We start from the raw sequence: 17609 nt of genomic DNA, 5'->3' as shown, positions 1-17609 counted from the left end.
GCTCACGTTCATTAAAATGAACCAGGCATGGATCCCACGGGACTTTTCCGTACCTTATGCAGAATAGCAATGGATACCGACCTTACCCACCCATTGTTCCATTTTTGCTCTTTCTCACTCTTTTGGGGTGTACCCTCATTTAAAATTTTTGAAAAGAAGCAGTGTTGGCTACCTCGTCCTCCTCCTCAGGGCCAGATTAATGTAGGGGCTATTGGAGCTGCAGCTCCAGGCCCCTACCTTTTATATAGGCCCCGGGTTGGCCATATTCACTGTTACCGCTCTTCTGTCACTTGTAAACACAGAAGTCTGGCTTCTATGCTCGCTTCCCCAGGCAGCACCCTCAGAACCTCCCCACACAGCGCGAAGGCCGGACAAGGAGGGACAGTTGGCGATGCATGGATGTGTTTATGGGCTTCAGAGACAGCATCCCATGTTGAATTAGGCATGCATGGCTGCACCCTTCCTCCTCTGGGTGCATGGCAAGGCACGGCCCTTAAGGCCCTTCAAAATCCTCAGCACCAAGCCCATGATGCTGTTAATCCGGCCCTGGTCCTCCTCCACCGCCGCTTCCACCTACACCTCCCATAGGTGTGCGCAGCCTATTGCATTAAGGTGTGCACCCCAAAGTTGAAATACACATGCATGTGTTTGCCAGCAGGGAGAGTAATGTATCGGGGCCATGTACCTGTAGGCAAGGAGAAATAGAGCAGAGCAGGTCCCAGGGAGATCTTTCCCATCTCCTCACTGGCAATGCTATGTGCCCTAGGTGATTAGGGTGTGCCCAGGCACACCCAGCACACCCTGTGCGCACGCCTATGTCACCGCCACATCCACCACCACCTCAACCTCCCTCCTACTCCATATGGGCCTCGTCCTTCAGAGATGAAGAAGAACATTGTTTTATTTTTCTGTTTTTTTTTGTTGTTTTAAGTTATTTCCCTATCCACATTTGTTTGCAGAGCACTTGCCATGCTCTTAATTACGTTTTGCTGCCATTTGCAGCACTCTAGCCCTTTCCTTTGGTGTTTTAGAGCCATTTTAGTGCCTTAAAGTTCGGGTCCCCATTGACTTCAATGGGGTTCGGTGTCCGGGAAAAGTTCGGTAAAAGTCCGGGACACGGACCCGGACTTTTTTTTAAAGTTCGGCCGAACCCGTCGAACACGGACATCTAGGTGTCCGCTCAACCCTACCCAAGACCACTCAACTTAGGGTATTGTAAATAGTTTGATAGCACCAAGACGTATAAGAAAATTCTTGTCTGACATAGAACGTTAGCATGTAGCTTATGTAACATCAGTTCTCATATATTATACTTGATTGGTAGTTCTGGAATTTGACACTAGATGGTAGTAAAATATTTGTTTAAAGTTCAGTTTTCTTGCTAGTAGAACTACATGCTCACGGGGATAATGGAATGCCTGTCTCAGTGATCTTGTTATTCCTGTTTTCTAATAAACTAACAGGAACTCCCATGTGTCTAGCAGCATCATGAGACTGGGGAGAAACATATCTGCAGAAGATTGTCCAAAATACAATGATGTAATGAAGATGTTTAATTACCTTTTAGGTCCTCTGGAGCAGCCGGGCAGTATAAAGGTTGTTCGATCAACATCTGGGGATGCTATGGATGTCACCTTCCAGGGGTTTGATGCCTCAAATGGACCAATAGTGGCTTATGCCATCATTGTGACGACTGACCTGAGTGGTATGACTAGCAAACTGAATACCTGTATATGCATTTGTACAAGTAATATTTTTCAGTAGCCAAATTTACTTTAAACCTTATTATTTAAAATCTTCATCTTAGGCTTAATTAACACTGGCATTAAAAGCAGACGTTTGAGGGGCCTTCAAAACGTCCCTCAAACACTAATGCAAATGATACGATGGACAGCACATAGTGCTGTTCACATTATCAAAACATGAAGCGCTAGCTCCTCTTCGCTTCATAATTGAAGCCTCATGTCAAGTCAGGAGACATTTGAAGCCTTTCAACGCCATTTAGGTCTAAGGTAATTCTTCACAAATGCCCTGGCAGATGTTTGCAGTGTGGTTGCAGGGTGTTAAAATGAGCTTATTCCTGCAATATTCCATTTATTTTGTTTAACGCACCTTAATGCTCATCAAAAACTGCACGTAGGGCATTTGGGGAGCATTTTTAAGGCTTATAAAATTCCAGTGTAATGCCCATATTAAAGCTCTTTGATGCAAGTCTTACGCCCATACTAACGCTATAGGAGCATTTGTTAAGCGTTACAAATTTAGTCAAGTGTGAATAAGCCCTTATGACTGTCAGTCGCCGGTTTTCTGCTCTGCCCCTCCAGCACACACTGGAGCACCAGGCTGTGCAGGGGGTGGTAGCAGCGGGCCGAGGCTCTCAGTAGCACACTGAGAGGCTGAACCAGCTTCTGATCAAGGCATCTAGGTGGATCCTGAAACTAAAGTCAGGATCCCTCCAGAGTCTTTACCGGCTGAGTGACGTCAGCTGTCAGTGGATTTTAACCCGCTGTCAGCTGAATGTGGGTCACAGGAGTGCAGAACAAAGTGCACTCGTGTAACCCACAGGAGAAGTAGGGCCAAAAGAGCTTTTGACCTACTTCTCCTTTAACCAGTTCTGGACCGGAAGGTTTGCCCCCTTAATGACCAGGCCATTTTTTGTGATTCGGCACTGCGTTATTTTAATGGACAATTGTGCAGTCGTGCGACGCTGTACCCAAATAAAATTGATGTCCTTTTTTTCCCACAAATAGAGCTTTCTTATGGTGGTAATTGATCACCCCTGCGATTTTTATTTTTTGCGCTTTAAAAAAAAGAGCGACAATTCATAAAAAAAAAACAATATTTTTCACTTTCTGCTATATAACATTCCCCAAAAAAAAATTTAAAAATCAAATTTTTTTAACATTTTAGGCCAATTTGTTTACTGCTACATATTTTTGGTAAAAAAAAAATCACAATAAGCGTATTTTGATTGGTTTGCGCAAAAGTTATTGCGTCTACTAACTACGGGAAGGGTTTATGTAATTTTTATTATTATTTTTTTTTTACTAGTACTGGCAGCAATCAGTGATTTTTAGCGGGACTATGAAATTGTGGCAGACAGATCAGACCCCCTAACTGACATTTTTGACACTTTTGGGGGGACCAGTGACATTACTACAGTAATCAGTGCTGAAAATATGCACTGTTACTGTAATAATGACACTGGCAGGGAAGGGGTTAACACTAGGGGCGATCGAAGGGTTAAATGTGTCCCTAGGGGGTGCTTTCTAACTGTGGGGGGATGGGCTTTCTGAATGAACACAGAGACCTGTGATCCTGTATAGGAGGAACACAAGAACCGTGTTCATTACTGACAGAACATCGGTCTGCCATGTTTACAATGGAAGACTGTTGTTCTGTCTCCACGAGTAGCCATCGCGGCTGCCGGACCTGCTGATCGGCCTCCTCTGTGGCGAATAGGCACGGGCACGCCCCCACTAACGGTCCCGCAAAGCGACATACAGGTACGTCGTTTCGCGGGACAGAGCCAACCTGCAACAGTAAAACTGCGGCGGGCAGTTGTTAAGTGGTTAAGCGCAAAATTACGTGCCTGTACATGATTGTTTCCATCAGCTCTAGGGGGCGCATGTGCACACATCAGAAGCCAATCAGCGGGTCCGGTGGCCACAATAGCCGCAGGCCACCCACGATCATTCGGAAGAATAATAGAACGGAGGTCTGCTTATGTAAACAAGGCAGACAGTCGTTCCTCAGACAGAAAGAGAGAGATCTTGTGTTCCTACTAATCAGAAACACAGATCTCTGTCTTCCTCCAGTTAGGCCACACCCCCCATACAGTTAGAAAGCTCTCCCACTCCCTAGGAGCACACTTAACCCTTTGAGCGCCCCTGATGTTAACCCCTTCCCTGCCAGTGTAATTTATATAGTGACAGTGCATTTTTTAAGCACTGATCACTGTATTGGTGTCACCGGTCCCCAAAAAATGTCACGGGGTGTCAGATTTGTCCGCCACAATGTCTCAGTCCCACTAAAAATCGCTGATCGTCGCCATTACTAATAAAAACAATAATAAAAAAAGTCCATAAATCGACTCCATAGTTTGTAGACGCTATAACTTTTGCGCAAACCAATCAATATATGCTTTTTGGGATATTTTTTTTTTTTACCAAAAACATGTAGCAGAATACAAATTGGCCTAAACTGAAGAAGAAATTTAATTTTTACATTTTTTTTTTTTAATGGATATGTTTTATAGCAGAAAGTAAAAATAATTTTTTTTTTTTCAGAATTGTTGCTCTTTTTTTGTTTATAGCGCAAAAAATAAAAATCGCGGAGGTGATTAAATACCACCAAAAGAAAGCTCTATTTGTGGGGGAAAAAATACATAAATTTTATTTGGGAACAATGTCCCATGACAGCGCAATTTTCAGTTAAACTAATGCAGTGCCGTATAGCAAAAAATTGCCTGGTCATCAGTGGCGGTCCGTCCACTGGGGGCGCAGGGGCGCCGCCCCCCCTATCCATGCGTCCGGCCCTACATGCAGGGCACCGGACACATGGATTCCAATGGTTTTTTTTTTTTTTAAGCACCTGATTAGATCCTCCTCCTGGTCAATAAGGAAGTGGGTCCTGAGGCCCGTTTCCCGATTGGCCGAAAAGGAGAAGCCATGCCATTGGCCTAGGAGGAGGAGGAGGAGGGAGGAAATGCAGGAGACTGAGGGGAAGTCACCGCTACCGTTCCCTGCCTGTCCTCCACATGGTAAGTGAAACGGCGACCCAGGGGGGAGGGGGTATGGTGTGCCGGCTGGCGTGGTCCTGGGGAGGGTATGGTGTGGTCCGCCTGCCGAACACCCCCCCCCCCCGACCCATGGAGCACCAGCCGCGACTGCTGGTCATTAAAAGGGTAAACCTTCCGGACTGAAGTGGTTAAGACATTATTTTGATTTAAGGTTGGACAAGGCCAGTTCTTTCATGAATAGTAATTTATTCCTATTCAACAATATTTAGGCAATAATTAAACTTTTTTTTTGTAACATTTGTCACATTATTACATTGAGTTAATGTTTTTTTTCTTTATTTTTTAAGCCAACAAGTCACCTGAAGGGGTTTTAGCTAAGACCTACAATGACTTCAAGAGTGGGGCAACCAAGACTTATGTGACCTCCATAATTGAGCAGAAATCACAGAGAGTTTTACGATCGAGTGAGATAAGTGCACATGTGGGTGATGGGTCTGAAACACATGGATACATCAATGGACAATTGGACCCAACGTTACAGTACAGGTAAAGAAAACATATTTTTCTGCATAAAAAGCGAATTGTGTTAATAAAATAAAAATAGGTGTGTTCTGGACATTTTTCTAGATAGGCAACCCCCCCCCCCCGTAGTGCTGATATGCTTTAACCTTAAAAAAATGCCAACCTCTTCAGGGCAGGTTGCATGACCAATGAAATCCAGGCCTAATAATTTAGTATCTCTGCCTGATTAGTGACTCTCTAATTCAGCAGATACTAAATGAACAATACCCAAGAATCTGTGAAATGAATTTTAAGAGAGATTTTTGATCTGTATATACACTTTATTACGATTAATTAGTAATTATCATGCTGTAAGTGTAGATTGCTAATACTAAAATATAAATCTAGTAATTTTTTTTGGGATTGGATAGAAAGGGGTTAAAATTCCTATTTCTTATTTGCCCACTGGGGAGATTAGCCTTGGCGTCCTGTCCCAAAGAGGCAAAAGGAAATTAATAGAAATCTCCTTAAAGCAAGGGGTAATCCCATTTAAGGTGGTTGTCATCTAAACATTTGTCCCCAGTGAATGTTTTACCCTCCTCTTTTGTACTAAAAACAGTTTTGAATTTCTCTTCACTTTCTGGACAGATAGAGGGAGTGAACCTCCTTTGTGGAAACAGACAGCAATAAAAACTTGATTAATCCTTTTTTCAAAACTAAAAAAAAAAAAGTTTTCTTTACAAACACTTTAGTTAAAGAAGTGTATTATATAATATCACATACACCAATCTTTTTTTTTTTTTTTTTTTTAGGGTGAGTGTTGCAGGCTTTACTCGAGTAAATTATGACCCCACCACAGGCACCATCAATGAGGATCAATCAACAGCGACTATCACCAGCTTCTCTGGATCTCCTACTACTACTGCTGCTACCACTGCAACAAAGGCCACCTCTGCCAGCACAAAGCCAAACTATACAAATGCTACTGTAACAACTTCCAATACAGGCACACACCATGGGCAACACATTTGTGGTTTAACTCTTTCACATTATCAACTCATGATATATGTGCTATGTATATTTTATTCTTTCATTTAGATATGAAGTGGAACTCACATTACCATCTGATTAAAGGTCTCATGAGCAAAACTTATCAAAAGATGTGAAAAGTTTATCAGTAGTTACCCTATCCTGATGCTGAATGCCAATCATCTGTTTGTTTTGTTTTATTATTTTACTTTTGTTGTTATAAAGATTACAACATGCTTTCATATGCTTTTTTATGGCTGAGGTATATCGATGACATACTGACATACTGGCACTGTGGACTAGATCAGAGCAGGAACTGAGGAAATGTATGTTTGAATTGAATCAAATTGAGCACAATATAAAGTTCATTTTCATTTTGACTAAGTATCTATTCCATTTTTGGATCTACTCATTTGCATAGAATGGAACCATCTAACCCAAAAACATATCGCAAACAGACAGCTGCAAATACCTTATTATTGCCAAGCAGCAACCATTCCAGATCTTTTATCCATGCCATCCCTACAGGCCAGTTCATATTAATTCACCAGAACTGTACCTGGACAAAGGACTTTAGGGAAGAAGCTGTACAAATATATGGAAGATTTTGGGAGAGGGATTACTCGCATAAGAAGGACAGGAAATGGCCTTTGATAGGGATAGAAACGCACTTTCAAAACTGCAATAACACTGAGAGTGAAAGGCTCCCCTCTGGACTGGTGTGACTAATTACTCAGTATGTATCACAGTAGAACAAGGTAAAAAGATTTTAGACAGACATTAACATATATTGACATCTAATCCCCAAATAGCACAAATAGTTGAACCTAGACCAGAACTGGTAGCCCACCTAGCAAAAAATCTAAATTAACTTTTCTTTTAGATTCTACTTCTATTTAAACCGATTGGTTGTCTGAATTTTCACACATAAAAGGTTGAGGCAATTGCCAGATTTTCCCCCATGCTGAGAAAATAGATGTGTTCACCAATGCAGACAGATCTCGAACATATAAGAGTCAGCGATTTATCAACTGTTCCACCGCTTGCATGATATACATGGTGGAATGCCCCTGTAAGAAACTTTATGTGGGCAAATCCAATGACAGCCGAGAATCCACATGGGTGATCACATACGAAGTATCAAAGATAATCATGAAATTAGTACTCAGGAAGTTCGTGGTACATTACATGTAATGTAATAATGTAATCCTAATGTAGAATAGAGAGTAAAGAAGGAATTGTATCAAGCCCAGCTGGTGGATGCATGGCGTATACAACATCCAGGTGTAAAGGTCTACATATTTCCCCAGTGCATGGGACATACTCCAGATTGGATCATATCTTGGTAGATCATAGATTGTTAGATTCAATAGTTAAAACATCTTTAGAAATAATATCTCTATCGGTCCTAATGAAGATGAAAATGGCGGACACTCAACAGAGGATAAATAATTGGAGGTTAAACGAGGAACTGATACAAGAGAATGAGGTAGTAGGTGAAATAAAAGAAGAATTACAACTACCAGTATATATTAAGCTTAATGAAACCCCAGGAATTTCAGAAACTACAATATGGGAAGCACATAAAGCTTATATAAGAGGTGTTTTTAATTCTATTGGAGCAAAAAAAAAAAAAAACAAAATCATAAAATTTAACTCTTTTTAGGACCAAAATACCCACAGACATGGGTGGGGGCTCTTTTCCCACCAAAAATGTCTCCTAGTCTCTGAATTTTTATATGAGGACTTAATAATCCTGGGAAAACTCCAAGTCAGTTTTTCCCAGGGGGGTAACTACAGGGGTTGCAGGGGTTGCAATTTCAACCAGACCCCATGGTCCAGGGGGCCTGTACGGCTCCCCTGTACACCTGGATAGGAGGGGTGGCGGGGGCAGCATGTAGAGAAATCACTGTCCCCCTTTTTCCTCCTGTAGCTGCAGGAGGAAAATGGAGGAGATTGGTTCCTCTGTATGCTGCCCCCGCCGCTCCTCCTATCCAGTTCACTTGTGTTCTGTTGTCTCTGGGCCCCTGTGTGCTCCCTCCCCTCTCCTGCCAGCTGCTGCAGGGGATGTCACAATAGAGAATGAGGAAGGGGTCGGTAAATATTTAATTTACCAGCTCCTTCCTTTTCTGAATGGACAGAGTCATAGTCAGTGACATTGTAAAAAAAAAAAAAAAAATTATAAAAAATGATACAATGAAAAAACTAAAAAATAAAAACTACTGACATTGTCATGGAAATTAATAGGGCTTGGAGCATAGAAACCCGCTCAGTGCGCTCAAAATTAATACGCACCAAACACCATTAAACCCTTGTACTGAAAAGTACAAATGTACAGCTCTTTTGTATAAGGTTATCCAAGCGCTCGGCAGCAAGGAAATGAACAGACACGCTTGCTGTAGTCAATTCAATGCCATCTTGAGGGTTTCCTGTGAGTGACTGAGCCCTCCAAGACAGAGCAGGTTTATTTAACAAAAGGGGGTTACAGGGAGTGGCTCCAAAACCACCAATCACAGAACATGTATACATTCAAAAAGTACAATGGGCAGTGCTTATGTAGAAACACAGCCATGTGCAGAGATGAACAGAAATGGCTGCCATCTTATGGACTTGTCTGTGCTCATCCATAAACATTACCTGTAAGTGGATCTAATCAAACATGATTCATATATATAAACCAAATTTGATAGTGACCATTCTAACTGTTCCAGTTGATGAGGCTTTCTCTGCATAGGACAATAGCAGCAGTTTCAGTCACACGGATCGAATTAGACTAAAAGATGCCATCTATTAATCTTGGTAAAATGATAAGAATTTCCATATCACAAACATAACTCAGCAGTACGGGGCCCCGAATTGCGGATATAGATCTGTGCGATGGACTCTCTTTGCTACTAGTATTGTGCCATCTCATCCAATGGAAGGTTTTCACTAACAAGTCTTTCCTGCAATGACAGTTAAAGCGATAATCACTGTGAATAGCGATTATCGGTAAAAACCGACACTGGGAGACATTATGACTATTTAACTAAAGAAATATCCACAATTACATTTCCTCAACAACATCAGTGGGTGAACTTCCAGGATCGCAAAGGTCACACTTGCAATCGAGCCCTGACATTCCACCACTGTGGGGAGGCCCCAAGATGGCAGGAAGGGGAACCACTGCAGAACTTGTGAAAGGATCCTACTGCGGGACCGTAATAAAGGGCCCTGAAATGAAAGTAAAGGGCCCCAGGATCAGTGTTAAGAGCCCCAGGCTTGAAGGGAAGGGCCCCAGCCAGGGGCCCGGGGGGGCCCTTCATGGTTTCTTGCACCGGGGCCCTGAAGGTTCTAGTTACGCCTCTGGTTTTTCCAGTTTACCAGATCATCCCGGAACCCCTGATTCTGCACAAGTGAGAATGCCTGAGTATTCAAACTGCTTTTTGTCATCCCTTTAAAAGGGAACACAACCCAAACAAAGGAGACACATACCTCCCACACTGAACTCATTCCTGCCATCTTGTACAAAGATTACATGATGGTATTAGGATACCTGAACTGGCAGGCATGACCTGAGGACCCACACCCTACTCTACCTATGTGGAATCATGAATCATCACTGCTTTACAGAGTGATCAGAGCCCATATCTATGGCCAGCTTTAAAGTACCGACAGATCAAATGTTTCAGAAAATAAAAAAATGTAATTCCTCCCAATACTAAAAAGCCACTGCAGGGTGGAGTCCCTGGAATTTAATATATTTAATTCTGTGATTGTTCTCTCTAGTTTTTTTCATGTCACTGTTAGGGAATGTGAGATAGGAACGGTCTGAGCTTTAGACAAGACAGAGATGTGTTTTGCTGCCATTTAAATGATTTATACTGTATATAGTGTGCTATTATGCAATTATGTATGTACTGTATTAGGGATCGACCGATTATCTGGGTCCGATATGCACTTTCCCCGATATATCGGAATCGGCCCCTGAGGTTACCGATATTGCTGATATTTCAGGAAAGTGCTGTACCGGAATGATGCCTGCAGCTAGAAGCATCACCCCGGTATCGCCGTCCATAGCCGACGGTCGGCTGTTTTTTAATGACAACCGATGTGTCTGAGAAGCCGCGCTCAGCTGTCATTACAAGGAGCGGGAGGGGACGTCCCCCCCCCCTCCCGCCACTTTCCGCAGCAAATCCCGGGTCTCCCGTCCCACCGGGAGACCCGGCCATCCTACCTGCAGGGCCACCGAAGAGAAGACCCGATCAAAGCCGAATTTAGCTCTGATCGGGTCTCCATGTAAAAAGCCCGGAAGTGATGTCATGACATCACTTCCGGGTACTCGGCGCCAGATTAAAAAAAATGTGAGCATTCAAAACAACCAAACTTGAGTTTTGAATGCTTTTAAGTGCAGAGGAGGGGTTTAGAGTCTTTTAGACCCCCAGATCCCTCCTCAAGAGTATCTGTGAAAAATAAAAATGAAAAAAACATTTTCTTTTAAATGTCTGAAAATATCGGCCAATATCGGCCGATACCAATATCCGATGATCAAAATATCGGTATCGTATCGGCACTAAAAAAACAATATCGGTCGATCACTGGTACATATATATATATACATACAGTATCTCGCAAAAGTGAGTACACCCCTCACATTTTTGTAAATATTTTATTATATCTTTTCATGTGACAACACTGAAGAAATGACACTTTGCTACAATGTAAAGTAGTGAGTGTACAGCTTGTATAACAGTGTGAATTTGCTGTCCCCTCACAATAACTCAACACACAGCCATTAATGTCTAAACCGCTGGCAACAAAAGTGAGTACACCCCTAAGTGACCATGTCCAAATTAGGCCCAAAGTGATCAAAGGGTTAAATGTGAGCCTAGGGCTGTGATGGTGAACCTTGGCACCCCCAGATGTTTTGGAACTACATTTCCCATGATGCTTGTGCACTCTGCAGTGTAGTTGAACATCATGGGAAATGTAGTTCCAAAACATCTGGGGTGCCAAGGTTTACCATCACTGGCCTAGGGGGTGCTTTCTAACTGTTTTTGAGACGGGCTATTAAATAAATACAGAGACCTGTGTTCCTAAATAGGAGGATCACAGGAGCTCTACATTGATTCCTGAGAGAACAACGGTCTGCTGTGTTTACAACAGCAGACCGCCATTCTCTCTTCACAGGGAGCGATCGCGGCCGCCGGCCCCATGGATCGGCTTCCCTGCTGGCCCCCAGGATCGCTTCTGCGGACCGGCATACAGGTACTACGATTCTCGGGAACCTTCCGACCTATATACGGCGGCTGGTTGGCAAGTTGGTAACAAAATTAAAATGTAATATTTGAAATGAATGGGGCCAAGCACAGTAAGACTAGGGAAAAAATAAAGGGCTAGATGATGCTGGATGCCCCCCCAGCCAGGAAAAGAGATGGGCTCTATCTGACTTGCTGCAGCTTCTAATGAGAATCTCACAGTGTGCAGTAAAAACAGGATAAGTAATTTCAGTCGAGGAGAGGAACCTGTACCGCTGTGCAAGGCTGAAGGTCAAATTTAGGTCACTTTCACTGTGCAATCTTGTCATATTTACCATTAGCCGCGACGTGCTGCAGAACCTGTTTCTGTGTTTTGTCCCAGCGGGCCCTCAGGCCTTTCTAAATCTGAGTCATGTTCACCTGCTGTCACACTGTTTTGACTTTTTTTTACCTGTAAATCAGGCAAATTTACCCTTATAGGCATTCTTAGCATTTGTTTATACTGATTAAATTGGGATTAAATGTTTTTAAATAAATGTGATCAAAGGTTGGCGTGGTCAGTAAAGGTGTCCTCATATTTCATATTGATGTGTCACCTTTCCTCGGGATAGCTGATGTTTTACAACTTGTGTACTCTCTGCGATTATCTGTTTGGGGTATTTTAGGCATTTCTCCAAATTTGTTGCAAGGCATCGTTAAAGTTTATCTGAAGCTTCATCTCTGCTGTGTCACATGCCGGTCACAATATACCTGGAGGAGTCAATAGCGAATGTGAGAAAATACCTTTCTTTCCTGGAGTCCAAGTTTACACAGATCACAGTGAATTAATTAAGTCATGGAACTGTCAAGCTTTACTTTTTTGGAGAAAAGATTTTCTGGTCAATTTTCCTTCATGCTAGTGGTACACAAGGCCTGGACAAGGAGTGGGCCGGGAAAAGGGGTGGGCCAGAACAAGGGGTGGGCCGGGAAAAGGGGTGGGCCAGGACAAGGGGTGGATCGGAACAAGGGGTGGGCCAGAACAAGAGGTAGGCCGGGAAAAGAGGTGGGCCAGAAAAAGGGGTGGGCTGGGAAAAGGGGTTGGCCAGGACAAGGGGTGGGCTGGAACAAGGGGTAGGCCGGGAAAAGAGGTGGGCCGGAACAAGGTGTGGGCCTGGAAAAGGGGTGGGCTGGAAAAAGGGGTTGTCCAGGACAAGGGGTGGGCCGGAACAAGGAGTGGGCCGGAAAAAGGGGTGGGTTGGAACAAAGGGTGGGCCGGGAAAAGGGGTGGGCCAGGACAAGGGGTAGGCCGAGAAAAGAGGTGGGCCGGAACAAAGGGTGGGTCGGGAAAAGGGGTGGGCCAGGACAAGGGGTGGGCTGGAACAAGGGGTAGGCTGGGAAAAGAGGTGGGCTGGAACAAGGCATTGGCAGGAAAAGGGGTGGGCCGGTAAAGGGGGAGGGCAGGAGGGGGGCGGCTGCTCTGGGAGCAATGGTTTATTGTAGGGATGGGCCACTTTCTTTCTTTTGCAAGGATGACAGGAGTAGTCAGGGCTGCTGTTAGAAATCACGGGGCCCCATACAGCCTACCTGGCAGGGCCCCCCCCCGAAATTATCAAGACAATATTTTCACTAATTATACACTAAAACCATAAAAGAAAACCTGTGTGAATTAGCCCTTTTTTTTATTTTTATTTTTTACAATTTTTTTTTTTTTAAATGTATAACTTTTTTTTTTTTTAATGTAAAGAAACTTAACAATTCTTTTGTTTTACAATCTTTTAAAATAATTTATTAATGTTTAATTATTATTTTTTTTAAATTTGTTATTTTTTTTACAGGAAAGGGAAGCCTGCAGCGCTGCAGGAGGGGGTAGCACAGTGAAAGGGGGGCACAGGGGAAGGGGGGGGGGCAGAAGCAGGCAGAACAGGGAGGGGGATTGGTGTCAGAGAAGCAATTACAGTAATGATGCCCTGTGTCTGTGCCCCTCCCTGCAGCAGGTGAAAGCCTGCAGGAAGGGGAGAAACTGGCTTTCAGCTGCTGCAGTGAGCTCCACAGGGCTTCCTCCTGTATTTGCCCCTCCGCCCAACCGTACAAGATTCCCCGTGCTGTTGGATCCCCCCTGTGTGCCCAGGCCCCCTACAGGTGAACTGGTGGTCCCCCCATATCAGCGGCCCTGGGAGTAGTCACAGCGGCAGTGATTGTAACAAGGGAGTGATTGCTGGGTATAGGCGCCCACCCCCATTAGGCAGCGGGGAAGCCGATCCATGGGGCTGGCAGCCAAATCAGTTCCCTAGAGAGGCAGAACGGTGGTCTGCCTATGTACACAAGGTAGATCACCATTATGTGACAAGGGAAGATAGAGTTCCTGCGTTTCTGCTAAGCAGGAACACGGCTCTCTATCTTCCGACAGTTAAAGCACCTCCCTCACTCAGTTGAGATGGTGTGAAGCGTGTGCGGTGGCAACCAGGTGAGGAGTCCAAAGACAAGTGTGTCTTGCATACAGTCAAGCATGGTGGTGGGAGTGTCATGGTCTGAGGCTGCATGAGTGCTGCTGCCACTGGGTAACTACAGTTCATTGAGGGAACCATGAATGCCAACATGTACTGTGACATACTGAAGCAGAGCATGACCCCCTCCCTTCAGAGACTGGGCAGCAGGGAAGTATTCCAACATGATAACGACCACAAACACACCTCCAAGATGACTACTGCCTTGCCAAAGAAGCTGGTAAAGGTGATGGACTGGGCAAGCATGTCTCCAGTAGAGATTGACCGATTATCGGCAACACCGATATATCGGGGGCCAATATGCACTTTCCCCGATATATAGGAATCGGCCCCTGAGGTTACCGATATTGCCAATGTTTAGGGAAAGTGCATATACCGGGGGGATGCTAGAGGCATCTACCCGGTACCGGTGTCCATAGCCAACGGTCGGCTGACTTTTAATGACAACCGATGTGACTGAGAAGCCGATCGGCTGTCATTACAAGGAGCGGGAGGGGACGTCCCCCCCCCCCCGCCTCCTTCCGCGGCTTGCCCAGGTCTCCGGTCCCACCGGGAGACCCAGGCATCCTACCTGCAGGGCCGCCATAGAGAAGACCCAATCAAAGCCCCATTCGGCTCTGATCGGGTCTCCATGTAAAAAACCCTAAAGTGATGTCATGACATCACTTCCGGGTACTCGGCGGCAAATTCAAAAAAACGTCACCAGGGTCTCCTGTCCCGGGCATCCTACCTCCACTGCCGCCGCAGAAGAGAAGACCTGGTGTAGCATGAAGATGTGTCCTCGTGAAAGCTGGTATCCCTGCCGCAAGTGCGCATGCGCTGGTCTCCATGTAAAAAACCATGTCATGACATCACTTCCGGGTACTCGGCGCCAAATTAAAAAAACTGACAGCATTCAAAACAGCCAAACTTGGCGTTTTGAATGGTTTTCAGTGGCGAGGAGGGATTTGGGGTCTTTTAGACCCCCAGATCCCTCCTCAAGGAGAACCTGAAGAAAAAAAATAAAAAATCTTTTTACATGTCCGAAAATATCGGTGGATATCGGCCGATACCAGTATCCGATGACCAAAATATTGGTATCGGTATCGGCATTAAAAAAACGATATCGGTCGATCACTAGTCTCCAGACCTAAACCCTATTGAGCAAACGGAGGGTAGAGGAGCGCAAGGTCACTCCTCCATGATGACTTGGTGATGTTGTCATGGAGGAGTGGAAGAGGACTCCAGTGGCAACCTGTGAAGCTCTGGTGAACTCCATGCCCAAGAGGTTTAAGGCAGTGCTGGAAAAAAATGGTGGCCACACAAAATATTGACACTTTGGGCCCAATTTGGACATTTTCACTTAGCGGTGTACTCACTTTTGCTGCCAGCAGTTTAGACATTAAGAGTCGGTTCACACTATGGCAACATGACTTCGGGACGACTTAATGAAGTCGCTGGGCACAGCGACTTCGGCGCAGCTTGCACCGACTTCACATAATGAAAGTCAATGCAAGTCGCTCCGACTTCGGCCAAAAGTAGTGCAGGAACCTTTTCCTAAGTCGGAGCGACTTGAGTCGCTCCTATTAGAACGGTTCCAATTGCACTGAATGGAGCACGACTTGTCAGGCAACCAAGTCGCCTGACAAGTTGGAACAGTGTGAACCGGCACTAATGTGTTGAGTTATTTTGAGGGGACAGCAAATTTACACTGTTATACAAGCTGTACACTCACTACTTTACATTGTAGCAAAGTGTCATTTCTTCAGTGTTGTCACATGAAAAGATAGAATAAAATATTTACAAAAATGTGAGGGGTGTACTCACTTTTGTGAGATACTGTAGGTAAAAAAAAGTTACCTTTTGAAAAACCCTCCTATATAGAGTATGTTCTATATATATTTTTTTGCATTGACATATTTATTCTTTTTATGCCCCCTTTTTTAAATATTGGTGTTTTGGTATCTCTATTGAGCGACTTTTGGCTATTTTATTTTAGGTAACCTGCAACTTGGAAACTGCTTGAATTTTATGTGTGTGCTAATACAGTACTGCACTGACGATTTGTGCTGTTGGCTTCCTGTCTGGTCTCCATTAAGATGACTGTTGCCAGTGGATGGATTTCTGTAGTTATTTGTACACATTTTAGCTGTTGTATGCCCAACCTGTCTTGATATATTATTACTTTGTCAGAATAATGCTGTGGTGTTGATCTTCAGAAATCATCCTCAGGAAGGATGTGCTGGAACTGTAGAGAGTCCAGAGAAGGGCAACAAAAATAATTAGGGGAATGGAGGACATCAGCTATTAAGAAAGACTACAAGCACTGAACCTATTCTCTCTGGAGAAGAGACGATTGAGGGGGGATATGATATCAATGTACAAATACTGTACGGGTGAGGAGTCCCATAGCATAAGGAACAAACTTTTCAGAGAAAGGGAATATAATAAGACACGTGGCCACTCACTAAAACTAGATGAAAAACGGTTTAACCTTAAAATACGTAAGGGGTTCTTTACTGTCAGAGCAGTAAGGATGTGGATTTCTCTTCCACAAGCAGTGGTATCAGCAGGGAGCATCGATCATTTAAAAAAACTATTAGATGGGCACATTAAAGACCACAACATACAGGGGTATACAATGTAGGGTTAACAGCAAACACACACACACATCATAGGTTTAACTGGATGGACTGATGTCTTTTTTCAACTATGTAACTATGTAAGAAATAGGACGGTCAATGGCAGGATTAGCTGCCTTAGTTACATGTACACAATTTTGCTGTTATAAATCTAGCTTGTGTCACCGTCCTATCCCTGATGAAGTCAGGTGACGCAACGCGTAGGATGTCACCTCTGGTCTGGAGCCAAAACTATAAGTCGCTGTATTAGTACACCTTTTTCATGCTGTTTATGGGTTTTTAACTTTGAAAATCATTGTGAGTGTTATTTTAATGCCTTTTACTTTATTTATTAAATAATTACTACACTATTAGAAGTCATTTGTTCTATTTTATAAATACATACTATTTGAAGTGAGTTCTTAACCACTTGCCGACCGCCGCACGACTATATACGGCGGCGGTCAGCCCCTCCTGGGCAAAGTGATGTAGAGGTACATCACTCGCCCACGAGCCTCTAGGGGGCGAGCGCACGCCGCTGGAGGCGCGCTCCCGCCCCCACTCGTTCCCTGACATCCCCACGCGGGTGACCGGTGACTCCGATGTCCGCCGGCCACTCGTGGTCTCCCGCAGGAGAGGGAGAAAAGCAGACAGCTGATGTAAACAAAGCCGCCTGTCATTCTCCCTTAGATCATCACTGAGGCTATGCGATCCTGCTATGTAGGATCGTATGTCTCTGTTATGATCTAACAAGCCACGCCCCTTGACAGTTAGAATCACACCCCTAGGGATACACTTAACCCCTTGATCACTAATAAAGTTAACCCCTTCCCTGCCAGTGTCATTTTTAAAGTAACAGTGCATATTTATAGCACTGATTACTGTAATAATGTCACTGGTAACCCCAAAAGTGTCAAAAATGTCAGTCAGGTGTCCGATCTGTCCGCCGCAATGTCGCAGTCCCGCAAAAAAAATCGCAGATCGCCGCCATTACTAGTTAAAAAAAAAAACAATAAAA

At 44.2% G+C, this 17609-nt stretch overlaps 1 protein-coding gene across 1 annotated transcript in view; it reads left to right on the top strand.

Moving 5' to 3' along the window:
- Positions 1-6340, top strand: part of LOC309565579 (receptor-type tyrosine-protein phosphatase eta-like) — a gene marked incomplete at both ends in the record, with an annotated part of 47457 nt that extends 41117 nt beyond the window's left edge. The window contains 3 exons of the mRNA XM_082270533.1: positions 1568-1705; positions 5089-5287; positions 6055-6340. Coding sequence (XP_082126659.1) covers positions 1568-1705; positions 5089-5287; positions 6055-6340 — 623 coding nt within the window. The remainder of the gene's footprint in view (positions 1-1567; positions 1706-5088; positions 5288-6054) is intronic.
- Positions 6341-17609: the final 11269 nt, after the last annotated feature.

The sequence above is a fragment of the Pelophylax lessonae genome (assembly GCF_965119305.1).
Source record: "Pelophylax lessonae genome assembly, chromosome: 10".
NCBI lineage: Eukaryota > Metazoa > Chordata > Amphibia > Anura > Ranidae > Pelophylax > Pelophylax lessonae.
This window is presented reverse-complemented; position numbering and strand designations above follow the sequence as displayed.